The following is a 27,124-nucleotide window of genomic DNA, read 5'->3' as shown; positions in this document are numbered from 1 at the left end:
ATGGTAAATAAGTAATTATTAATAGTTGCTTTGTAGTTGTAATTTCATATCATAGTTGGTATTGTTGATCATTTCTTTGTTTTTTCTGTCGTTATGCAGGACTGCATGGTACTCTTTACTGGTACGATACTTTTGTATCTTGATAGGTACTGCACATGGAGGTGGCATTGAGCTACACAGAGTCAACATATATTGAGCTACACAGAGTCAACATATTTTGTAGTTATGCATTCTATTTGATTCTATTTGATTTCACATTTTAGTTTTGCAAATATATCTTGTAAAGATATGTCAATTGGACCTCTTTTTGTGGACAAGTCGGTGATACTCGAGTGTTGCCAAGAACTGAGTTATGTACATTGTGCATTAGTTGTTACTTGAATTAACGGGCACTTATTGGTTCACAAACCAATTTACCCATAGTAAGGGATCGTTTCAAGATGTGAAAAACTAGTGGATTCTTTCTTTTTTTGATTTATGCGTTGTCCTTAAGTTACATATACATATACAAGCAAACCTTTCCTAACGACCTTGCTAGAGGATTTCTTTGCAATGTAGCAAGGGTTTTTAGACGGTAAAAGATGGTATGGAGCTCTCTCATTAGCTGTAGGGAATCGAAATTCTATGACCTCGACCCAAACCCAAGATAACCAACATTCTCTCTGAACAAACCACCATATAAGTTAGTAACATTCGTTGAATGAACACTTACTCAGTTCGACATCAACTAATATATACTCATTGTTTTAGGTTCTTCTTTCATATCTCTTCCTAGATGTCGTGAAATAATTAGTATAGTATTTCGATTTTTGAGCTTTGCATCTGTTGGAGAGCAGTTTTTGGTATCCCCCAAAGATTTGGAAAAGTTATATGATGTGATAGCAATTTGCTAGAAATATGGCTAGACTATAAGGATTCGCACCCCCCAAGACTTATACAGAAGCTCCACTACCGCACCCCTAGTTCAATTTCCCGTTCTGTCCCTGTTTGGTATATGGGTGAAATTGTATTAGCAGAAAAGAGTTTGTACAGAGAACTCAGTGCACATATAGATACATCCCTCCCCTATATATCACCCCAAAAAAAAAATGAAATAAAATAATTAAAAAAATAGAAAAATAAACAATCAATAAAAATTTCACGCTAACATTATACCAAATACCATAGACGTGTATATACACAACCAAAAGATTTGCAATAAATGTTAAGCTACCATATACAAAACACCTATGAGCAAGACAATAAACTTGAAACATACAACTCCACTACTAAACGCGTAACTAGTCTCGGCTGAATGTCTATTGTGGTTTCATATGATCGTTGATGCTCTAGAAATGAAAGACCAGCATGAATTTACCAAATTCAGAATTCAAGACACGCTTCTGAATTGGAACATTAGATTTAGCTGTGGATTCGTTCATTCTTTTAAACCTGTCACCTTGTCCAATATCTCACTTTCATTACTTCTGTCGTCCCTTGGTTCTGCTTCTAAATCTATATCTTGATCTTCACTGCAGATAATAGCTAATTGATCATATCTGTCAACGGTTATTTTCAACCACCTTCTCCACTCCGGAAAATACTGCAAGTTCAAGATTAAAAAAAATAAAAATACAATAAAGAACATAACTTCATGAACCAGTTCAAATAAATAATATTGTATGCATCTTACCACACTGCGCTTTTTTTTCCATGCTTCTTCTCGGATTGTAACCAAACTCAATCCACTTTCATCTTTCAATTTCTTTAGTAGTGCATAAGATTTTTTGTGGTACTCCAACCTCTCAATTACATTTTTAGTAGAGCAAATAGTTCCAAATTGTTCAGAAATAACGAGTGCTGCTTGCAAATGCAAAGTCTTGTTGGATGTTCCATATATCTTTTTCCCTTTTTTCACTTCCTCGACTAGCCATTTCAAAAAGTAATTGCCGCGTTCAATATTCCACTTAAATAGTCTAGCATTCCTTTCATCAACATCCTTGTCCTTTCCCTACATAAATAGAACACATATTACAGCAATAGACAGATATAAACGCTCATTTGCAACTGTATGCTAATAATAAAACATGTCACCTTCACACATTTTTAAATTAAAAAAATTAGAAAAAAAATTTTGTTTTCCCGCTAAACCAAAAGAAAAATAATTAAATGTAATACAAAACAGAAACATTTTCATTCTAGATATAAACACACACATAAAACTGGATTAAGAAGATTTGACATAAAATTGAAACCCTTATTTTTTGTCATAAGTGAGAAAAAAGACCTATCAAGTTGGGAATAAGAAGATTTGACAAGGGTGGTGAAGATGATTAAACAAGAGGTTCCAAGATTTCATTGATAATTATAAACCCATTTACTGTAACAGAAGAAAAGGAACATTATTGAGTAATATAATTGGCTTCCCCATGTTTATCAGAATCTAGGTATACTGATTCATCTGGATTAAATTCCAATGAACCAAATGTGTAATAATATATTCACCTCCCTACAGGTTATGTTTGGACAACATATCAATTCAAAAACAGATTCAATCAACCTAACCATCCTTGACATATGGATGCCTCCTTTTCATTGTTTAGGGTATAAGAGGGTCCAATTGTGATTCTAAAGTGGAGTCTGCTGGAGTATGCTTGTTAGTTGTTGTTTCGCTCCCATACAACAGCTCAAAGCGCTAAGGAACTAGATTATCTTATTCATGACAAATAAATGTGGTCAAGTTACATGTAAGGCTGATGACACATCAAGCCATTGAGTCTTTAAATAGAAAGCAATACCACAACTTGGTAATAAAGAAGAATATCGACTCACAAAACTCTCAAGAATAAAAGCTCAACACAACTCTCAAAAGCATAATAACTCAAAGCAATCAATAACAGGTCAAATACAAAATTTGTTCTAAAAGTTTTCTATATATAGAGAATTCCAGGTTAAAAAATTAAGAAGCCTTTGTGAACATTTACTTTCGCTTCCAAGGAATCTATTACCTAAAAGCTATTAAAACACAAAAGAATACGGACTTCTAGACCTTTCCAAAAAATTCTTTACTAATAAAATTGTAAATAACAATTTAAGAAATTCTGATTATACTAATATACTGGATCTAGAATTGTTAATTTGGCACAACGAAATACCAAATAGGAAACCCCTCAACCCAACCCGCCCACACACACACAATACGTGGATAAGTTTTGAGACGAGACAAGAAACACGGTGTAGATTTTCTCAAGATATGTGAAACCAAACTAACCTATTACACCAAAGCTAACTCAAACTTAACACCTACAAGTTTGGCTTTGCAACCAGCTTAAATCTCATCACAATTATGAAATTTATACGTATTTGCATTAACAAATAATAATCAACAATAATTTTATACCTACAGATTCAGCAAAGAATTGCTAAAACTGTTGTATCACACTTTTCCTTACTCTTCTCTCTTCTCTCTTCACTCTAGGTCTTTTTCTCCCTTCCCTAATGAATTTTCGGCCTCCTCTTCTCTTCTCTTTATACCCCCGTCTTTCATCTTAGTCGTCCACCTGTCCCCTCATCTCTCGGTCTCACTTTCCCCACGTGTAAGTGCCTCCGCAGCGTACCTATGAGTCCGCGGAATGATCTTGTACCATGTGAGTTTGCCGCGTATCTTGCGTCAGGCTCATCCTACCAATCCCTATACCCCGGATTCTACCACCACAGATGCCCCCTCTCGAGTCTGCGATAATGGATAAGATCGGGGGGTCGAGAATTTCTCCTTTGCCTCTTTCTCTATGCTGCGACCCATCCCTTAGCACGTGTGATTGGTTTCACGTGTTAGTCACGTTCATTAGTGTCAGGGTCTCTTCATTTTCCGTGCCTCCACGCATCACCTTTCTGCTGGTTCCTTTTGGTGGCCCCTCGATTTCCGCTCATCCCATTTACTATTTTCCCCTTCCATCTTGTTAAACCCTGCTCAATCTTCTTTTCCCTTCATTTGCTCACTCTCTCTCCCTTTCGCGTTTCTTACTCCTCCTTACTCCCCTTTTTATTCTCTGGTTGGTGGCGTTGTTGCTCACTAGTCTTCTTCTCGCTGCAAGCATTCCGGTGCCCTTGGTCCAAACCGGCTTTCCCTTTCAGGTTGGTTCCTCTCTTTCTTCCACTATCTTTGATATGTTTCATTTTCTCTCCGCCTTTTTTAAATCATGCGCTTTCTTTTTCTGCCCCCATTTCTGATGTCGGAATCCCATTCATGTGCCTCTTCATCTTCCCGATCTAACATGGTGGCGTCTCCCTCACCCATTGATCCCTCCGCAGCCCCCTCCACGTCGGGGCGGCCCATTACCCTTCCGCCACCACCACCTCGAAGTCGTAGACCTAATCTAGAGGCGGTTAAGGCCATCCTTGCTGATGTCGTATTAGAACATGTGCCCGACATAACCCATTTCTCTCACTTAGTTCCCTACTGGCCGGGGTGTCTAGTAGCCACGGTTGGACAAATCATCTCTGGTCTCCGCTTCCTATTGTCGCTTCTGGATGTCAAGGTGTGTAACCACTTCAATCTCCCTCCTTGCCAAGGCATTATCAACTTTTGGAGGATCATGTACGCCGCGAACTATTACAATAAGTCCGGGGTACCCAAAATCTCATATCGCGACATAGTTGCTCACTATTATATAAAGAAGAGCACCAAAGATGTCAGCGTGGGTTATCATTCTTTTTGCGTCCGTCCTCAGAAACAATCAATTGTCCTCCGTATCACAACCTCGGACAAGAAATGGCACTATTATCCGTTGTATATTTCTTAGATTTTCTATCCGGGCGGATCTCCCACCCGAATTGACTCTTAATCATCTTGCCTTCTTGCCCAGTGGTGAGTCCCCTTTTCATTTTTCCTTTTGTATGCACAGTCCGCTTTATGAAGTGTAATGTTGCCATTTCTTTGTGCAGGATGGAGAACTGACTCAAAGTCGCACATCTATGCCGGCGTAACTTCCACCATTTTCCAGCGACTCCGCGAACTAAGACCTTCTCAAGGTCTCAACCTGCGGTCCTAGGCATAGACCCTCCGGCGGCACTCCGTTCTTTAATCGACCCACAACTCAAACTATTGGCGGATATACCGCCCCTATTACCGTCCTCCGCCCCAAGGAGAGAGAAAACCTCAGGCCTCTCCCCTGCCTGAGAAAAAGAACTCAGCCCAAGAAAGGCCCTCTAGAAAGCCTGTTGTCCGTAGATCTACCCAACCATCTCCCACATCCCGTGCGCTCCGGCCGCCCTCCTTACAAATCTATCGCCACTTGGGAGGATCAATATCTATCCCTCACTCTACCTCCACACTCTAATATGGACATTTCCAAGAGGAAGTTGTTTGACCGTGACTCGATGATGAAGTGACGGAGGTCCCCCTACCACAACAATTGCTCCTCGCTGAGCCGCCTCTACAAGCAACCGCAGACTTCAGGTTCGAGGAGCCGACTTCAACTTTTTGTCGCCTCCCGATGCCGCCGTCCTGCCCCTTTAATCCCGCCAAGCCCATCGCCTGGCAAAGAGCTGGCGACTACATCATCAGGAAGGGGTCCAGACCTTCGAAGCCTTCTTCGCCCCACCTTCAAAGTCCGCAGCCAAAAGACTGTCAACATTGGTGACTCGCACCGGAGAACCAGTTGTGGCCTCTCGCTCGTTTCTACGGCTCACCTTCCCAAGGATATCGCTTATGCGGAAGGGGGCTCGTTTGAACAACATAGGACTTCCTTCTATACCAACTGGGAGAAGGTAACCACCATCCTTGATTTTATATTTGCTTTCTTCTACTCCCTGTTGTTGTTGAACACGCCCCGCTTTACCCAAGAGGGACGCGCTACTTCGGAGAAGCCTGCCCCTGTCAACGAGGCCGCGGTCGCTCTTATTCCAGTACCCCCGGTCACGTGTCGGCCAGTGAAGTTGCGGTCTCTGACACCGCTATTGAACGGGTGGCCGTGGTTATCGAAGCTGCTGCTGCTGACGCTGATATTGAAGAGGTCGCGGATGAAGTTATTAATGAAAATGTTTGAGTGTGGAAGAACCCGGATCTTTTGTTTTTTTATTGAACTCTATGTAATCCTATTTTATTCTTGATACTCTGTATTTGAGATTTGTTATTTGCTCTTTTACTTCGTTCGTATTTGCCCAAAATTGCCTCTATGATATGTGGTAGTATCTACCCTATACACCTTTAATATGTGTTGTTTGCTCTTTTAACATAGGTTGTTTGCTCTACAATCACTCGCATTGGTACTTAATACCTGCTACGTAAGCCAAGGCGTCTGCATGTTGGTTTTCCCCGCAACCCAAGTGTATGAACTTGATCTTTACAAACTTAGTGGCCTTTATACGCACAAAACCTCCAAATATTTCCCCATTCGTGAGCATCAAGCCGCGAATCCTCCATTTGCTTGGCACACGACTAAGTTAGAGTCCGAGTATACCGTCAACTCATCTATTCCCAAATCCTCCGCAATTCTCAATCCCGCTATCACAGCCTCATATTTTGATTCATTATTCGATGCCGCGAACCCCAATTTCATCGTTTGTTCCATTCTTGTATTATCAGGGGTGACCATGCATCTGTTGCAGATCCATCCGCAAACACTCTCCATCTATTCCCCTTATCCCATGGGTCTAGGAGATCCTGATCCGTATTATGTTCGGGCTCCATGACCATCTCTTTCCCCCCACGTGGGATCCTCTGCCGGGAATTCCACAAAAAACTCTACCATAGCTTGGGCCTTTTCTGCTGTCCAGACCTGATATTGGATTTCATAAGAGCTGAGCATCACGGCCCATTTTAACATTCTCCCAGACTTCTCCGCATTCAGTGCTTGTTTGAGGGGCAGATTCGTTACCACCACTACCAAATGTGATTCAAAGTATGGTTTCAGTTTTAGTGCCGAGAAGATCAGCGCCAAAACATACTTCTCAATTCTACTATATCGGTCTCTCAGATCCGGCAAAGGTTGTACTAAAAAACACCGCTTCTTCTATTCGCCCGATTAACTTCGGACGGTAGGATCGAGCTAACCGCGATACTCTATGACCCCGGATACGGATACAATTTCTCCCCCCTGCTCTGATCGTGACAACAAAGGAGCCTTTCCCAAGTAACTCTTCAGTTCCTGAAATGCATTCTCACATTCCGCAGTCCATAAGAAATCTGGTGTACTTCTCAACAATTGATACAGTGGTCTGCACTTATCTGAAGACTTCGAAATGAATCTGTTTAATGCCGCGACCCTTCCCACTAGTCGTTGTACCTCTTTGACGTCTTGAGGGGATGGCATTTCTACCAAGGATCTTATTTGTTTGGGATTTGCCTATTTTCCGCGGTGAGTAACAATGTAACCTAGAAACTTGGCTATGGTCACCCCGAACGTGCACTTCTCCGGATTGAACTTCAGATTATGCGTCCGCGGTTCTTCCTCAGATATGCTCTTTTCCACCATGTCGTCAATGTAGATTTCGATTCCTTTTCAAATCTTGCCCTCAAACATCTTTTCTCCCAACCGCCGGAAGGTGGCCCTGGCGTTCTTTAAGCCAAAAGGCATCCTCGTGTAACAATATGTACCACTTCTACCACAAAAGTTGTCTTCTCCTGATCCGGTCTGTACATCGCTCGCGTAACAATATGTACCGCCTTCCACCACAAAAGTTGTCTTCTCCTGATCCGGTCCGTACATTGCGACCTGGTTGTATCCCATAGATACGTCCATGAAAGAAAATATTTTGAAGTCTGTCGTTCTATCCACTAACTCATCTTTTCGCGGCATGGGATAACTGTCTTTAGGACACTCTAGGTTGACATCTGTGAAATCCACACACATACGGACCTTGTCATTTTTCTTTGGCACCGCGACGACGTTGGACAGCCAGTCTGTGAATTCCACCTCCCTTATTATTCCCACCCCTTTTAGTCTTGCAATCTCTTCCACGAATCCCCTCCGCATACTTCGGCTTAATGCTTCTCATCTTTTGCCTCACAAGTTTTGCATCCGCATTCATGTGTAAGTGGTGACATGCAAAACCTGGATCTAACCCTGTGATATCCTCAATTACCCATGCAAAGACATCTTTATTCTCTGACAAAAACTGTACCAGCTTGCTCTTCCATTCATCCGGTAAGTTGGACCCTACTGATGTAAATTTCTTTTCATCCCCCATCCCCAAGTTCACTATTTCGATCTCATTGAGGGTCTTCGGCCCCATCGAAGGCTCCGCCTCCTCCATGGCGGCACTGCTATGTAGGCATCTTCCCGGCGTCTGAAGCCTCTCCTTCTGTTCCGCGGACCATATTATTCACCATCCCTTGATGGCTATTCTTAGCCGCCACTTTGTCACCATGGACTTCGTACATTCCCGTCGTTGTGGGGAATCGAATTACTTGATAATACGTCGACAGTATTGCTTTCATCTCATGTATTCAACGCCTTCCCAAAATTGCATTGTACTGGGAGTTTGAATCCACCACCATGAACCGGGTGAATACAGTCACAGGACCCTATGTCACCTATTGTCACGAGTAGCAAGAGTTCTCCCATGGGCTCAATCATACTTCCATTGAATCCATTCAAGTTGGTCTGCAAAGGTTTTAGCTGTTTTGCATCGATCTTCATTTCTCCATGGCCCCCGAACAACAAGTTCATCGCTTTGACTACCGCAATCAATTACTCTTTTACCATGTAAATTGCCTATCGCTATCGTAATTACCAACGTGTTCGTGGGGGAATCGGCTGACTTTGAGATCCGTGATTGGTGAATACTGTCGATCCCTTCCCCGCCAACCATGAACTTATCCGCAAGGATCCTATTATCTCGTTGACTGCTTTGAATACTTTCGCGGTTCACCTTATTTTATCTCCATGGGCATTGTGACTCAAAACCTCTCCGCTGAAGATCACATTGATTGTTCCCAGTATCCTATCCTAAACCGTACGCGCCATCTTTCTAAGCTCCCTTATAAACTCTCAAGATTCCGCTTCTCTATCGACCTCTGAATCAACCATTTCAATGCGTAGCAATCCTTAGTCTCATGATTCCATATCTGGTGATATGCACAATATGGTTTACTCGGTATCTCCATTGGTGTGCTTCACGGTCCCTCATAGCCATGAAGACTTTTGATCAAAGGCAAGATCTCATTCAGCGGCCTGTTCAGTGGTGTTTGTTCCAACTCGCGGTATGGCTTTCTCTCCCTATTCTCCCTCCTGACTCCCTCTCTACTTCCATCAGGCCGCGATGAGTACCCGCGATGCCCACTATTCCCCCTTTCTGATGTCTCAGTTTTCCGGTGATCTTCGCTTTTTTCTAAGGATAGTATTGCCATCCCCGACCTTCTGGGATCCTTCTGCATTGTATCCTCATACCTTATGTACTTTTCCACACGGGGATACAAATCGTGCAAGGTCATGATCTTATTCTTAGCCACAGACTGATGTACTCCCGTTCGGACGTAGACTTCTTTCAAACGCTATTATCGCGGTCTTTTCATCCATGTTCTCCACCTTCAATGTCTCGGCCTTGAATCGGCACAAGAAATCCCTCACTGATTCTGCGGATCTTTGCCTAACATTGAACAACGCCGTGATGTCTACCATCCGCCTTTTTCGATGTATGAAATGGTCTACGATCACCTGCTCTAACTCCTGAAAACTATTTATGCTCATTGACGGCAACCGGTAGTACCAATCCGACGCCCCCCTTCAGGATGGCCGAGAACATCATGCACTGCAGCCCATCATATCGAGCTTCTTGCCACAAAGGCATCTGCTGCCGAAAATGGTGAATGTGATCCACGGGATCTCCTTTGCCATCGTATCTTTCGAATCGATGTTGATTGAAACGCTTCGGAACCTCCGAAGCCCAAATGGTGTCGACCAACGGGTTACGGTTTAGACCGGCCACCACTTGGCTAACCACTTCTATTTGAACCCGCATCTACTGAAGGTTCGCCTCTCGGTCATTGGTGATCATCTCCTGAACTTGTTCTATTGTGAGGCCGGTCACCGAGTTTTCGACCAGGCCTTTCTTCTTCATTTTCAGACCCCTCGCTTGCTTCCTCCTCCCCTATTTCTCTTTCTCGTCTAAGTGCGTCATTCTCCTCTCTCAACCTCATGATCTCCTTGCATAAGTCGTGTCAACTCTGATGCCGAACCTGCAGCTATTTCCTCTCCTCGATCTCCCCTTTCATCACTCACCAACTCCTCGTCTGACTTCTGCACTACTACCTTCTTTGGTCTACCTCTTCTTCTTTTTACTACTGTTTCCATCTCTCCGCTGCATTCTTCTTTCTCGTCCCCACAGACGGCGCCAAATGTTGTATCACACTTTTCCTTACTCTTCTCTCTCTTCGCTCTAGGTCTTTTTCTCCCTTCCCTAATCAATTTTCGGCCTCCTCTTCTCTTCTCTTCTTTTCTCTTTATACCCCCGTCTCATTTCATCTTAGTCGTCCACCTGTCCCCTCATCTCTCGGTCTCACTTTCTCCACGTGTAAGTGTCTCCCACAGTACCTACGAGTCCGCGGAATGATCCCCGCACCACGCGAAGTTAAGCCAGCGTATCTTCGTTCATCAAAGCTCATCCAATCAATGATCTTCTGTAACCTCGGATTCTACCACCACAAAACCTCGCCAACAAAAGTCAACAATCCACACTACCATCCTCTCAACCTCATTAAACTTTTCAATAGAAGCTATGAAATAGATACATAAAAGGCTGGCTCTCAACGGATTAGTTAATGAAGGCCCTCACCATGTTCGAGTAAACGTTTTTCGCATGCATTCACCTAGTTTAGTAGTTTAAACTTTAAATTTATCACTCTTTGTATGAAACCAACAGATGAGACCACCAACGGACAATAAATTCCAAAACTAGTATTCTTTGTGGATTGTAAACGAGTCCAATTTTATCGAATGCATTGCCTCCATAAACACACCTGCATTTAACATTATGGCGCGATTGGGGCGCAGGAGGCATCCGTAATGTCCGGGCCACCGGGTTATTGCTACCAGTGAAATATAAATAAAAATGAAAATCCTAATCAGTCTAAAACTTCTAAAACTAACAAAAGGCTAAAACTAATACAACATATGCCTCTCAGCCATTTGTTAGTTTTGATAAATGGTTTTTTTTCTTTTTTTCTGGGTAAATGAACTACGGAGTTGATTCATTAACATGAAAGCCAATTAAAAAGAAAAAGAAAATACGTAATGTCTTGCAAGCAACTATTTACTTACAGATAAATACGGAAGGATAAAGCAATCAAGAAACCGAAGCAAAGCTAGTACAATCCCTACAACTGAAACAGAACAATGCATAAGCAATGTAGCAAAGAAACTTCTTTATCGACAATACATGAAAGAAACATAAAGAATCTAAGCTTTGAAGTAGGAAATTGTCTTTTTTTCAACAATAAAGTGGGTCTATATGTATGTATACTAGTAATTGCCCGTGTCGTGCGGTGCAAGACAAATCTGGCGATGCCCTCTCCCAATTTTTTGTAAAAATGAGCCCATACTCATGTTTTCAGAGACCAACAGCCCATAAAAGTTCAGCCCAAAAACAGTGCAGGCCTTTTTTGTGTGGGGTGGGTGAGGTGAGAAAAAAATTTAAACTCGCCCCAAAAAAACTTGTTAACTCACCCCTGAAAAACATTTTAGTAGCTATGGTTAGGAGGTGGCACAACCACGTATCACCTTATGAGGTGGAATTTGTCAACCCACTCCACCCTTCTTTGTTATATAGATATATATATTATATAATAATAATAATATCTATACAGGATGGCGAGGTATCCCACACAAATACAACGAAAGGGAGCACGAAAAACAAAAGATATACAAGGAGAATACAAAAAAATAAATAAAAAATAAAAAATGGGAAGTATGATCATGCTTGGCTGAGCACGGAACCGAGCAAGGAATCACATCTTATACAGTCGCCAAACTGGGCTCTCCACTCCCAAAATTTTGACCAAAGGAAAATAAACTTTTCGTTCGATATAATAACCTATGCCATATACGCCACATAACCATCAAAGTGCCTCCTATTCCTTTACAGCCACAGATCCCACATGGTAGCAAAGGGTAGAATGTTCCACAATTGGGCACCCTTCAGGACAATGCAACCTTAGAACCCAAGAGAATACAACTTTTTCACTGACGAAGGAACAACCAATAAACCCCAGATTGACTCACAAAATTTCAAATCTCCAATGAGAAGGGACAATGGATGAGTGTGACTAACTGACTCGGCATCAGCCATACTCAAAGGGACGAAGTTAACAATTATTTTCTTTCTCCTAATAAGTTTTACTATGGTTAAGATCTTATTATGAGTTGCACACCACAACAAAAAGGAGACATAACAAGGTATTTTTGCTGACCAAATATAAGAGCCAAGAAATTCAAGAATAATTCTACCTCGACGACGCAAAGATGAGAAACAAGGGAGAAGTACAATGAGATTAGAGGTCACCTCCTTTAACCTCATCGGCAAGAACACCTTAGGGATGATTCTTATACACTGCTTGCACCAAGCTAATCGGGCGCAAATCGCTAATATCTTCAACCACTTTTTTTTTTAGAATAAGCTAATCGATGTGCAATAAAGATATGAACGTGACGTTGAAGAATTACAAACTAATTGTTTGTGAGCCACTACGGTTGTTGCGCGCGACAACTACAATTGAAACCTTGCAATTAATTAAACGAATACACACAAGAAGAGAGAAATTCTTTCTCACACAAACACAATGTTTATCAATCAACCCGATATAGCCAAAGGCCCACAACCCAATATATAGATTAAAGGAACAATAGATTTACAAGTTAGCCTTCTATTTCATATTTAGAAACTAAAAGCACCTAATTTTCGAAATCAACTTTAAGCCTAAAAATAACCTCTGCTAACAACACCAAATTAGCAACCAAACAACATTCTTAAAATCCATAATAATACCCAGTATGGACTAAAACCAAGGGTTTAGAACCATTATAAGCTTTATAAATGTGTTATTCAAGCTATTGGCCAAGAAAAGAGTTCTCCAAAACTTGTGGACAGTCTCCATCATGTCCTCTCTCACGATACCCCAACACTTTCTGAAAAATTCAACATTGAACCCATTAAGGCCTGGGGATCATTACTCAAAGTTAATGATTGCCTTCCAAACCTCTTCCTCGTCAATCTCACTCTCAAAGACAACGCTCTTGATGGGGAACAAAGGTTTAGATTTAGAAGACGGGATGCGGAGATCCTCAAAAGAGAGAATAATCAAGAATAAGAATTGAAGTTTGAAGAATTGTAGAAGTTGCGGGAGAAAAGTATAATAGGTTTTTGGAGATTTGATAATTTAATAATTGATTTATTGATTAAATCTAAACAAACAACATTAGCCTCCTTATATAGATTAGCCGAACTTGACAACCAAGAAATAACCTAGACTTCTAAATCTAATTAAACTCAATAAAAGAAACTACGAAATCAACGTAATAATTCTACTAATGGAAATACCTAAAAGTGGACCTTCTCATTTTACATCATTCTCCCCTTCTTTCAAACAACTCGACCTCGAGTGGATAATAGGAAAAAGTAATCATGCTTGCTCAAAAACATATTCTCTATGATTTTTCTATTGTTTCTTTTTGGTTCTTCGATGACATTTTCTTGAAGTAAACACATGTCCAAAAGAAACTTCAAACACAAATGAATTTTCAACGAACTTATCATAACAACACTTCATACGATATTTCTTGTGCTTCTTCCAATAATATGTAACCATTGGTGAAGATAACATTGCAAAAAGTTCTTCATAAGTTGGAAAGACAAAAGTTGGTGTGCACTCCCCTTATTTAGAGAACTCTATTTGCAGAAAATCTCACCCTTTTGTCAAAGTTGTAGACTTTAAAAGTTGGGATCTTCATATGTAATGTGGAGGATTCTTTGCAACCTGTAATGGAGAACCAACATACGAAACAACATCTTCTTCTTTCACAGTTTCAATTTCTTGGGGAGTATAAGTGGGTGTTAGTGGTGGAAGTGGGATTGAAAGTGTAATTGGGGTTGGAAGAAAATCTTTTAGTGTGGATTTAGGGTCGATGATCTCATGGTTTGTGAAGGTGCTAGGTTTTGCATAAGTGGTGGTGGAGGTTGCGGAAGCGGTTTTAGAATTTGCAAGTCGTGGTGTTAGGGTTTGGAAAAGTGCTAGTATTAGGGAATGCTTCTTTGAATATATTCATGAATCTCATCTCAAAAGCTTCAAACTTTGAATCTAATTTTGCATCAAAAGAATCAATTTTATGAGTTTGAGTTTCTACTACCTGTTTTAGAGCATCAAAATCTTCCCTGGTAACAAAATCTTGATTGTTTGGAGCCATTGATGAAGGTCTTCGATTTTCAGAAATCTATCAAAACAAACACGCTGGACGAAAATAGGAATAACTTTCTCTACATAACTCGAAACGTTTCACCGTTTTTTTTGTTAGAAACTAGACATTAGAAGCTTTCCAATGGTATATGGCACAATGACTAACTCTAAGTATAATATTCTGGGTGAATTTATGAAGATAACGTTTTTTTCTTGTTTGTGTTTGGGGTGTTGTGCGGAAGCATTTTTATTTTTTTAATGGTGGATGGTTGATCGATTTCTAAATAAGAATCTAGAAACGAAAAACAACTAAAAAGGGTATCGAACTTTACAAGTTTTGACAATATGGGGACTAAACTTTTTTTTACTGTCAAATTGGAGATTAAACTTTTTAATTTTTGCAATGTGAGGATATGTGTAACATGACATCTAAATTTGTCACACGGTGTTTCATAATTCGAATTAATTTCTATGGTCATGAGGTTGTAGCATGGATATACTTTGATAAGAAAGTGTATAACAATATATGTAACTTGTGAATTATGAAACACCGTGTGAGAAATTTAGACTACATATGTAACTAGTCCCCACATTGCAAAAATTAAAAAAGTTTGGTCCCCAATTTGACAGGAAAAAAAAAAACGTTTAGTCCCCATATTGTCAAAACTTGTAAAGTTCGATACCCTTTTTAATCGTTTTTCGATCTAGAAATTGAGTATGTTGTTACCAATTGATAGGAAACAAGGGTTTAGATTTAGAAGAAAGGGTGAGAAGATCTTCAAAAAAGATAATATAATCAAGAAGAAGAATTGAAGTTCGAAGAATTGTAGAAGTTGAGGGAAAAAAGTATAATAGGTTTTTAGAGATTTGATAATTGATTTATTGATTAAATCTAAACTACATTGGTATCCTTATATAGATTAGCCAAACTTGATAACCAAGAAATAACCTAGACTACTAAATCTAATTAAACTAAATAAAAGAAACTACTAAATCAACTTAATAATTCTACTAATGGAAATACCTAAAAGTGGACCTTCTCATCCTACATCAGCTCTCCTCCCTAGATGTTAGGAAAGGGGAGATCATACAACAGGACACCTTCCTGTATAGCCTTAAGTAGAAGGAAACCGCCTCCCTCTCAAGTTATCCTCGCCCCAAACAACATTCCTATCGATGCCAAGGCTCTCTAACATATTCTCTAAAAAAAAAAAAAAAACACATATTCTCTCACCCTAACTCTTTGATGGATAATCTAGATATTAGAATCCCCTAATATCTCTAACCTTTGTCTTTTATCTCCAAGACATCTCCCTCCGAACTTATCGAAAAGATCAATCAAATCTTAGAAGTCACATCATTTATTATTGAAGACTCAACTTTATATGTAGAATATACCGGATTATGCACTTTATAAAGTGGGCCAAATGAAAAAAGAGCTGGCTGATACATGCAATAAAAAATGGGTTCACATGGCTCTATAAATGCTCTGAAATGATTATAATTAGATATAAATGAAACATCAAAAGCGTTTACTTCTATAAAATCCTAGGTTACATGGACAAGCCATATTTTGAAAAAAAATGGTCGGATACGATCCATCCGCAATAATCCAGATCCTCAGATCCCGGTCGGACACACACGGACACATATTGTATTTAATTTACCTCGAATTTCTGATTTACCATCTAATTTAATAAATTTATAATTATTAAAAAATTAATTAATTATTCCTATCCGTGTCCCCGTGTCGATCTTCAACTACTCGCCGTATCCTACACCCCGTATCCGTGTCGGACACCGACACGCGTGCCCGTGTCAATGTAACCTAGATAAAATCCAATGAAAGACCAATCAAATGATTGATCGCTTAACTATGTCATCTGCTCAAACATATAGCATAAAGTATATATATAGCCCAACAAAGTTGCAAACCCAAGAGAAAATACAACCAAACCGATTCATCAGTCCAACAAGAAACCCAAAAATAAAAAGACCTGACAAAGAAAATATAGAATTTTGTTGCAAGTCAAGAGAACCAGTTTTGTTGCATAAGCCCAACAAAAAAGACACCAAAGACATGTAACTCACAACAAGAAATCGCGACACGTTACCGTCGGTTGCAATTCCACCTTCCTGGATCACCACATCTGACAAACCACGAACACCACTTCCAACCTAAGCTTCAATGTAAATTTTGTCCGAGAACTCTAAGCCCAAGTTGACATCGTCATCTTCATCTTCCAGCTCACATTACTCCCTGCTACATCAGTGTAAGTAGTTTTTATCCTCCTAGTTATGTCTGTTTTTACATTCTCTTTCTTTGATCCACTCCTTTCTCCACACTATTAACCCCCAAGAACACCATCCTATCCACCAACCACTCACCTCCACCATTGAGACATACCCTCTTTTCTACCCAATAAAAGAGATAGCACTTCTACACGGCATTCCAACCCAGTCAAGTCGGCAACCCTCCTCGGATATTTAAGTTGATGTTCCTAATGATCTTGATGCATTTTCTTATGGTGTACGACATGGAGAAAACTTCTTACAAAATGTTGGGAGAACGTAAAATGGTTTTGCGACTCAAATAATCCGTTATGTATATGCCGAGGGCTGGTGTGATGGTATTCAGGAAAAGCATACGCAGAATGGCAATAGCAAAATTAAAATATATAAATGAACAAATAAATAAATGAAAAACAAGATTGATAGCTCAATTTATGTCTTCACACAACTGCAAACTTTGCGACAATGGCTTCCATTTGAGAATTGTAAATGGTGATGCTAGGAGAGTTGTAACATTCTCACACCAAGGGAAACCAAGGGAAAGCAGTATAAAAGGGACTAAGGGTGAAGAAGAAGAATAATAAAGGAATAATTTGGAGTAAGACTTGTAGAGAGTTATGCATCTCTCAACTATACATTTATTTATAATACTAAATCCTAGTGTCTAGATACCCATTCTAGCAAATAGGAAGAAAATAATACCTTACCCACATTCATAGAATATGTGTGATATAATATAAGATCATTCCTAACACCTAGAATACACAATATAAGGTCTTTCCTTAAACCCAAAATAAAATATCTTCCTAAGGCTAATATATATCTTTCTTCGAGTAAATTGAAGATTTTCATTTTCTTTCTGCACGTGTTGGATGTTATGAGTCAGAGGAATTGAAAGTGGGTAGGTGTCAATAATCTCCAGAAGCCAATTCGAGATTATCTGGTATTCAAGGACATTAAAAAGCAGCAAAGCTAGAAGTGGAAGGGAAGGCTGCTAGGGATGTGCAGTACCCCCCCCCCCCCCCTTCCTTCTTTCTCACTAACCATAGACTAACAAAGATTCCCATCTGAACACAAAGTCCCTGAAAGAAGTGTCACATTTTCCTCCCATATTTTGTTACCCTATTTTATAATATTGTTTTGTAGTAATTTAATGAATAAAAAATTTTAGTTTTTCAAATTATTATATAGCATGTTCCAATGCTAGCAAGTAAATCTCTTTTCTCGACTAATGCTCAGTAGTGATTGAGAGTTTTCCGCGTCTTTGCGTGAAATGTGTATGTAGGACAAATTGTAATTGTTGTTTGTCAATGTAATCAACTTACAACTAGTTGTCTAGTTGAGTTTGGGAAAACATTAAGTAATATCCGGTTAGGACACTCTACGAAGTATACAAGCAAAAGATCATGCCTCCAAGGTACTTTAAGTTAGATGAGTTCATCCACAATTTTCCGACTGACATGATACCCAGAGGGGGGAGGATGGATAGAGTGCCATTCTTTTGTGATGCAGGACATCAAGCATAAGTTGCTAATATTATTGTTTTGAAATTAGATTAGGAATTTGGAATGTTTAATATTTTCTATTTAGAGTTTAATTATATTTAGAAGTCTATGTTAGATTTAGAAGTCTTGGTTTCTAACTTAACAAATATGGTTTATCTATATAAAGAGGCCATTATAGTTTAGTTCATTCAATCAATTATCAATTATCAAATTATCAAATCTCCAAAACCTATTATACTTTTCTCCCTCAACTTCTACAATTCTTCTATTCAATCTTCTTCTTCCTTAAATCTATTCTCTCTTTTGAAGATCTCCGCATCTTATCTTCTAAATCTCTCTTTTAGTTCCACATTAATTGGTATCAAGAGCCACACTTTTTAGATTTTGATCTAGAAAGCAATCCACCGCCACCACTTCTGCAAACCAACAAATTTTTTTCTCTCAATGGCTTAACATGGTAAAAAGAAAGAACTTGTAGATATTATCAACGACACTATCAACAAGCTTAAGTTAGAATTGAACACTTATTCAAAACTTGATGCTATAGAGACGAGACTCATGAATATGTTCAAAGAAGCTATGGCCGGAAAACAAACCCTTGATCTACTTCCCAACCCTAAAAACCTTAATTCTTCCACTTCCGCCGAACCAAAAGAAACCCCACAAACACGAGGTCCTCTATTACCTGATCCCATATAGCCAAAATCTTCCCAAAAAAGAAATCTGAGTTTCTTAATAACCCACCAAAAACATCTTTTCCCACCAACAAAAGACAATCTTTCGATGATGATGATGATGTTTCTGGAGTTGAAGAAGATGATATTGAAGGTGATATTGATCGTCGTTATGAGGATGAAAAGCGTCTCAACCAAGATGTAAACTGGGTGAATTATGGCACTCTTCCAGAGTATAAACTCAGGGCCGACCTCACTAACTTTTCAGGTAATTTCAAAATTAAAGATTTTCTAGATTGGTAATATGAAGTTGATTTTTTCTTTGAGTTTAAGGAAGTACCAGATTACCAGAAGATAAGCAGGCCAAGATGGTTGCTTATAAATTGAAAGGAGTCGCTCAGCTTATTGGCTTAGTTTGAATGAAGAAAGACACCGTAAAGGTCAACCTGAAATTTTGAGGTGGTATAGAATGAAAAGAATTCTTCGCAAGAAAGTTTTGCCTGAGGATTATAAGTAACAGTTGTTTACTAAATTACAGAATTGTTGCCAAGGAGCATGCTCCATTGAAGAGTATGTCACAGAGTTCTATGGTTTTCTTTCTTGCAATCAAGTTACTGAGACAATCTCAATTGGTATCTCATTTTCTTAATGGTCTCAATTGGATTGTTAAAAATCAGCTGGTTACTCCTGTTCGTACTATGGTTGATGTTATTCAAACGGCGATAAAGAACAAAACTACTTTGAGTTATTCTTCCCAAACCAACCGTTCTTACAGTCACAACAATTACTCTCAACCTTACAAATCCAAATCCTACACACAACTACAATATTCCCTCACCCCTCATACTGTCATACATATACCAATTCTCCTTCCGACACTTTTAACTATTCACCCCAACCTCTCTCTTCCTCACTTTTAACTATTCAAACCAATATTCACCACCTTTACTTCTTTTACCTACACCACCACCATCAAATCCTACCACTCCTCCCTTTACCCAACCTATCTTTCCACAACCTCAATACAACACCCGCAACAACCAATCCGGAACCCAACCTTTCAACCACCCAAATCCTAAATCCAATAACCCTTATGCTAAGCATGAGGGAGACCATTGTTATAAGTGTGGAGATACTCATTTACACTTCCCTGATGTCGCCGAACAAGTTGTCGGTTATGTGGAGCGTGACAACCGAACTCAATTCAGAACAAGTTGATGATTTTTCTAATGAGCACACCGATCAAGATACATCTTACGAGTTTAATGAAGTTTGACGGTGATCCCATACTTGCTATTTGTCGCCCTTTGTTACTTAGCGCGAACCTTCTCCATCACAACGCGCACAATATTTTCGCTCTAAGTGTTTTATTAAAGACAATGTTTGCAATTTAATTGTTGACAATGGCAATAGCTTAAAATTTCGCTTTCTTGCACTTTGGTTGAAAAGCTTCAATTGCACTGTTACTCTTCATCCCAAGCCATATTTTATTGGTTGGATAAATGATAATTGTTCTTCTAAAGTAACCCATCAATGCCCGTTTCTTTTGGCAATTATGTTGATTCTATTGTTTGTGATGTTGTGCCTATGACCGCTATTTTGCTTGCTTCTTGGGCGACCTTGGCAATATGATGTTCGTGTTGTGCATAATGGTTTTGAGAATACTTACTCCTTTTCGTAAAGATGGTACAAAGTTTCTAATGCGTCCGTCCTCGTTCTTTCCTCGCTCTTTTGCTCATTCACAAAGTGATACTCGGACACAAGCTTTGGTTGCTCTTGTTCTAAAATCTTTACATCCACAAGAACCTACTCTTCACTCTCTTAGTGCTCATGAAGCTGCAAAGCCTCCAGTGGAAATTTCTCCTAAAGTACAACCCTTAATATCTGAATTCAGTTCTTTATTTCCCGATGAGTTGCCTAATTGTTTACCACCTATTAGAGATATTCAACATAACATTGATTTGATACCAGGTGCTAGTTTACCCAATCTTCCTCATTACCAGTTGAGCCCTAGTGAAAATACTATTCTTCAAGGGCAAGTTGAAGATTTGTTCTGAAGTGGTTGATTCGTCCAAGCAAGAGTCCTTGTACTTGCCCGGCTTTCTTAGTTTCTTAAGAAGGATGGAGGATGGCGTATGTGTATTGATTGTCGAGCATTGAACCGCATAATTATACCTTATCGGTTTCTCATTTCTCGCATCGATGACATGATTGATATGCTATCTGGTTCTGTGGTTTTTACTAAGATTGATCTTCGTAGTGGCTATCATCTTATTCGTATTTGTCACGGGGAAGGTAGCATTTAAGACTAGAGTATGTCTTTATGAATGGCTTGTTATGCCATTTGGATTATCTAATGCTCTGAGCAATTTCATGCGACTCATGAATCAGGTTCTGCAACCTTTTCTCGGAAAATGTGTTATTGTTTATTTCGATGACATTTTGATATTTAGTCGCAATATTGATGATCATATTTCTCATATTCGCCAAATTCTGCAGGTACTTCTTGAGAATGTCTTATATGTAAAATTAAAAAAGTGCGCATTCATGACAAATCATGTACTTTTCTTGGGTTATGTGATATCTGATAAAGGTGTCTTTGTAGATGATACTAAGATCAAAGCCATTCATGATTGGCCAATTCCAACTTCTATAAAAAATGTCAGAAGTTTTCATGGATTAGCGACCTTCTATCGGCGTTTTTGTTCGTGATTTTAGTTCTCTTTTTCGCACCTCTCGCGGATTATGCGAAACAAGATAGATTTCAATGGAATGAAGTTACTAATAAAAGCTTTAATCTTCTTAAGGAAAAGCTTTTAATCGCTTCCTCGTTCTAGCATTATCAGATTTTGCTAAACCTTTTGAGGTTGATTGTGATGCTTCTATACTTGGCATTTGTGTTGTTCTTTCTCAGAAGGGTCATCCTATTGCTTATTACAACGCAAAGAATTCTGACGCGCGCAAGAAATGATCGACTTATGAATTGGAGTTGTTTGTTGTTGTCCAAGCTTTTAAACAATGACACACTTACTTGATTCGTAGAGAGTTTATTCTCAACATTAATCATCAAGCTTTGAAGTTTTTGAAGTCTTCTTGTAAAGTCAATCGCATGCATGATCGTTGGCTTTCCACTATTAACAAACATACATTCTCTATTAAACACGAGTGGCCAACTCAACAAGGTTGCTGATGTTTTAAGCCAACGTACTCATCTTCTTGTTACAACTCGTAATGAGATCACCGCCTTTGACTATTAGAAGGAATTGTAGAAGGAATTGTATGTCGATGATGGAAACTTTCAATCTCTGTGGCAAAAATGCTCTAATATACAATCTAGCACCGATGATTTCCCTATACAAGATGGCTTTCTCATTAACGGTAATCGTTTATGTATTCCTCAGGGTTCTTTACGTGACCATATTGTTCGTGAGCTGCATGCAGGTGGTCTTGGTGACAAAACCATTGCTTTGGTTGAAGAACGTTACTATTGGCCATCTTTGAAAAAGGATGTTTACAAGTTTGTTAAAAGATGTTTCGTTTGTCAGCCATCAAAAGGACATTCTCAAAACACTGGTCTTTACAATCATTTGTCTATTCCAGATGCTCCTTGGGTTGATTTATCAATGGATTTTGTTTTGGGACTTCCTCGTACTCAACGTGGTGTTGACTCTGTTATGGCAGTTGTTGATCGATATTCTAAGATGGCACACTTTGTTCCATGTAAGAAGATTTCTGATGCTTCTCATTGGTTTTCTCTTCTTTAAAGAAATTGTTCGTCTTCATGGAGTACCAAAATCCATTATTTCTGATCATGATGTCAAGTTCATGAGTTACTTTTGGAAAACATTATGGATGAAGCTAAATACTTCACTGAAATTTAGCAACACATCTCATCCCCAAACTGATGGGCAGACAGAGGTTGTTAATAGATCTTTGGGAAATTTGATTTGTGCTACTTGTGGTGAAAACCAAGACAATGGGATCTTCGTTTGCCTCAAATGGAGTTTGCTTACAATACTTCGGTAAATCATTCCACTGGCAAAACTCCTTTTCAAATTGTTTATTCTAAGATTCTTAATCACGTTCTTGATTTAGTGGTGTTACCCAAAGCTCCAGGGTCTAATATTTCAGTTGATCATATGCTACTAAAGGAAACTTCGCAAATGCATGCGAAAGATTTCCTACTGGAACTTATAACAAGACAAAGATGAAGAAGTTTGGTCCTTTCAAGGTGCAACACAAAATCAATGACAATGCATATGTGATTGACCTTCCTTCTACCTTTAGCATCTCTAACACATTCAACGTCCAAGACATCTTTCAATTTCATGGTGAGGAAGATATTCATATTTTGGACATTAACACGAGGTTGTGTACTTTTCAAGAGGAGGAGTCTGATGCAGGACATCAAGCATAAGCATACAATCTTTTGGTAGCTAATATTATTGGTTGGAAATTAGATTAGGAATTTGGAATGTTTAATATTTTCTATTTAGAGTTTAATTAGATTTAGAAGTTTATGTTAGATTTAGAAGTCTTGGTTTCTAAATTAACAAGTATGGCTTATCTATATAAAAAGGTCATTGTAGTTTAGTTCATTCATTCAATTATCAATTATCAAACTATCAAATCTCCAAAACCTATTATATTTTTCTCTCTCAACTTCTACAATTCTTCTATTCAATCTTCTTCTTCTTTAAATCTATTCCCTCTTTTGAAGATCTACACATCTTTTCTTCTAAATCTCTTTTAGTTTTGCATCATTTTGCTAGGTGGCTTACTAGAGAAAGGTTCCAACTGGTAACAAATCGATAAAGGAAGATGGAAATACCCAGTCTCTGCCCCTCGCAAGGCAACGCAAGTATAAGTGTTGTTCATAACCAAATAATGATATTTTATCTATTTTTTTATTAGAAATAACCAAAGAAAACGGTCGAGCATTATCAAACTATTGCCAAATACACACAATTCACACCACTAATCTTCTAATGAATGCAAGCAACTATGGCATATGTTATGGTCCCCTAAATTCCCTATGGTTTCTCTGTATAATTAGAATGAAAAGATTGTCAGAATAACACTATCTGAATGTTCTCAGAAGAAATCATTCACATCCACAATTATAACAACTTGAGACAAAATATGAAATATAGTTCTCAGATTCTAGTGAGAAATTACAAAAACTCATGGTCATAAGGACAAAAAAAATAAAAAATAAAAAATAAAAATATCAACTGACAAGGAATCAGAGTATGTTATCTTTTTTTCTTTTTTTTATCAGCAAAACAATATTTTATATTAATAATAATGAAGATGTAGTGTGAGAAATTCACACTACTAGAATTACATATAAATGCTACCCCTCAACCACAGACTCCCATCTAAAAATGAGGTCCTCCACTTTCAAACCTCTAACACTAGGTAAGAAAGACACCCATGCCCACATCAGTGTTTTACATTTAACAATAAGTTGTTGGACATCCCTAGACTCATCATCGAAAGTTCGACGATTGCGTTCCAACCATATGGACCAAGTAACTGCGTGAGTAGGTTATCACACAGCTAGAATCACTATGCAAAAGGTTTGGGAAAAAAATAAAATGAAACCGCTAATTTTTACCTGACAGAAAAATTCTTGATTCCCCAGTGCTGATTGTTGCAACCTTATCAATCCAAAGCTTTACAAATGAACCTAATGAGCAAATACAAAAGTTCATGCCGGCATAGGAAAAAGGACATGGTATGATTAGTATGTAAAATAGTTAAGAACTTAAGAAGACAAGGAAAGGGCATCCCATCATCATTACCAGTAAGAGCAAAATGCCATACTGCGTTTGCAAAATCAGCACCCCAACCAAGATCTTGATTCGTACGCTCCATGACGTCTAACAAACAAACCTAGTGAGTACGTAGTTGCAAAAAATTCATGCTGGTATGGAAAGTGAATATTGAGTTACGAAGAAGAATATGACAGGCCTATATTTCAAAAGTTTAAAAAGGACCAGAAAACTGCAGAGCTACCATATTTAATCACCTGTTAAAAATAGATCCATCCTTGGGTGTTAATCGTGTAATCTAAATTAATAAGCATGAGCTTAAATGAAATCCAATCACATTCTTCCATCATCATCCTTGTGATGCCTGAGAAAAAAACCTAGTGAGCAACTGCAAAAACTCATGCTAGTATACAAACAAACAGAATTTTACATGGAAAAGTAGATTATAACAGGGCTAGAAGACAAACCTGAATACACAAAACGCCATGCTTGGGTCTTCACACCATTAACAAAATAAATAATCATCTTAAGTTCTAGAGACATAACATGAGCCACTCTTTTCAAATCTGCCTATATATGGAGCAAAAATAAACAATTAATTGACCAATAAATAAGTGGAGAGCTTAAAAAAAAAAAAAAAAAATGAGACCAACTAACCTTGAGAGTACGAGCATCCCATGAATACCATAGAAGCCTCAACACCGAAACATAAGCAGCAAACTTGAATAGAGATAGATAAACACGAGGCGAACCGCCAACACCAATAGCAGGAGCAGCTAAAGCTGATGAATGTGGGTGGAATAATGATACAACAACAGCAGCACAAGGTAAAGAAGCTTTTTTTAACGCTTTCAAAACCACTTCCACAAGTACTCCTCCTTGAGATATATCTTTATCTCCTAAAACTACTACGGCACTACTCCTACTCCTCGATTGTTGTTGTTTATTATAATTATAATTCACGACGTTTGAATTCTGCTTTATAGAAAGTTTGCATCTTTGGGTAAAATCTTTACGAAAAACAAGTGTTTGCGTTGGGACTATTGAAGAGGAGGAAGAGAATAACGTTGATGGTTTTACAAGCGAATAAGAACAAGGAGAAGAAGCAGCAGTTGCCATGATGATGAAATAACTAGATTAACTGCGGAGACTGGGGGGAGAGAGAGGGGTTTTTGAGGGGTTTTTGAGTTTGGGGCGGTGGTCAAGTCCATAGGCCTAGACAGACAGAGAGACCGTGGTCAAGTCCATAGGCCCAAGAACCGTTCCCTCCACTCGCTCTGACTTCGGTCAATTGAGGGAGAGTTTTGAGAGTGTCTACGTGTCCATAATTACGATAAAATAGGGAACCAAAGCTAATTACGACTTACGAAAATACAGGCCAAAATTTAGGAAATTATACCGACAAAACAGGTAGGCTAATTCGATTGTAGTGTCCACGTGTCATTACTCATTACGGAAAAATAGGAGACAAAAAAGAAAAGATACCTATAAAATCTTCAATTCAAATTCAAGTAGGAAATAAAATCTTAAGGGCGCTATTACGGTGGACATAAAATAAAAGATTCTCTTGACGGCTCCTTATTTCAAAAAAAAAAAATGACCCTAATTTAACAATGATTTCATCTTCAACCAAAACCCGCCAAACCCCTTTATGTTCAATCACTCTCTCTCCATTTTCCATAGTCCCTTTTTTATGCCTTGCGAAAATCTATCTAGCCATCTTGCATATTCGGTATTTGCTCAAGTCAATATATTTCACTTTCCATTGAAAAATAATCGTTTTGTTTTTTAATTGGAATTTCTTTGGTTTTGTTTATTCGTTCACTTAACTTACTTTAGTTATGAATTTGTATATATTTTGAAGTTCTAAATTTTTTTGTTCCACCTAATTGATCTAATTTGTTGCATGTTTGATTCTTTGAGAAATTATTAATTCTACTAAGCAATGATTAATAGGTTCAAATGATGTTTTACCATCTATGTGTGCAGATATTTCATTGAATTAGTATATATATATAAGGTAATGGGGATAGTGAACTATGACTGGTAGAATCTTTTTCACGTAAAGTAAATTGATTGAGTCTTAGATTTGGCATCAGGTGAAGCTTTTTTTATTTTTGTAGAATTGGAGTATTTTTTGAGCCATTTTGTTTATAACTCATATTGCGTCAAATAGCAGAGTGGTTGATAATGCCGTAACTATACCCATTGTTACACCACCAGTGGTCATTACAAATGAAAATTTATTAGATACCGAAATAGAAAATGGAGATCTAACCCCTGTAGAGGTACCAGTTAAACCACAACCTAAGAATAAACAAACGGCTAAGGTTAAACATCCGAGTGATCCATATGCTAAATATAGAGAGAAACCACCGTTTCCCTAGAGACTAACCATGTTAAACAAGAATACAAATTTTGACGAGATTATGGAAGTTTTTAAAAATCTAACGATAAACCTACATTTTCTTGAAGCTATTAAAAAGTTACCACAGCATGCTAAGTTCT

The 27,124-nt window shown here is 38.5% G+C and overlaps 1 protein-coding gene across 2 annotated transcripts; it reads right to left on the bottom strand.

The window, feature by feature from the left end:
* Positions 1-1,107: 1,107 nt before the first annotated feature.
* On the bottom strand, positions 1,108-25,890 carry LOC147484275 (uncharacterized). 2 transcript variants are annotated; one of them, XM_086580611.1, is made up of 8 exons: positions 25,274-25,890; positions 25,084-25,186; positions 24,874-24,980; positions 24,647-24,724; positions 24,460-24,531; positions 11,241-11,302; positions 1,673-1,990; positions 1,108-1,582 (listed from the first exon to the last, which is right to left on the bottom strand). In XM_086580611.1, exons 3-8 carry the CDS (start codon positions 24,890-24,892, stop codon positions 1,418-1,420), a joined length of 714 nt encoding a protein of 237 aa, XP_086436737.1. In that variant the 5' UTR covers positions 24,893-24,980; positions 25,084-25,186; positions 25,274-25,890; the 3' UTR covers positions 1,108-1,417. The 2 variants fall into 2 exon arrangements, 1 of the variants encoding a protein (XP_086436737.1); XR_015206117.1 differs by lacking the exons at positions 1,108-1,582; positions 11,241-11,302 and having other exon boundaries at positions 1,742-1,990; positions 25,274-25,851.
* Positions 25,891-27,124: the final 1,234 nt, after the last annotated feature.

Source organism: Coptis chinensis, chromosome 8 (genome assembly GCF_015680905.1).
Source record: "Coptis chinensis isolate HL-2020 chromosome 8, ASM1568090v1, whole genome shotgun sequence".
Classification (NCBI taxonomy): domain Eukaryota; kingdom Viridiplantae; phylum Streptophyta; class Magnoliopsida; order Ranunculales; family Ranunculaceae; genus Coptis; species Coptis chinensis.
The sequence above is the reverse complement of the archived record's forward strand: the minus strand, read 5'-3'. Positions and strand labels throughout refer to the sequence as shown.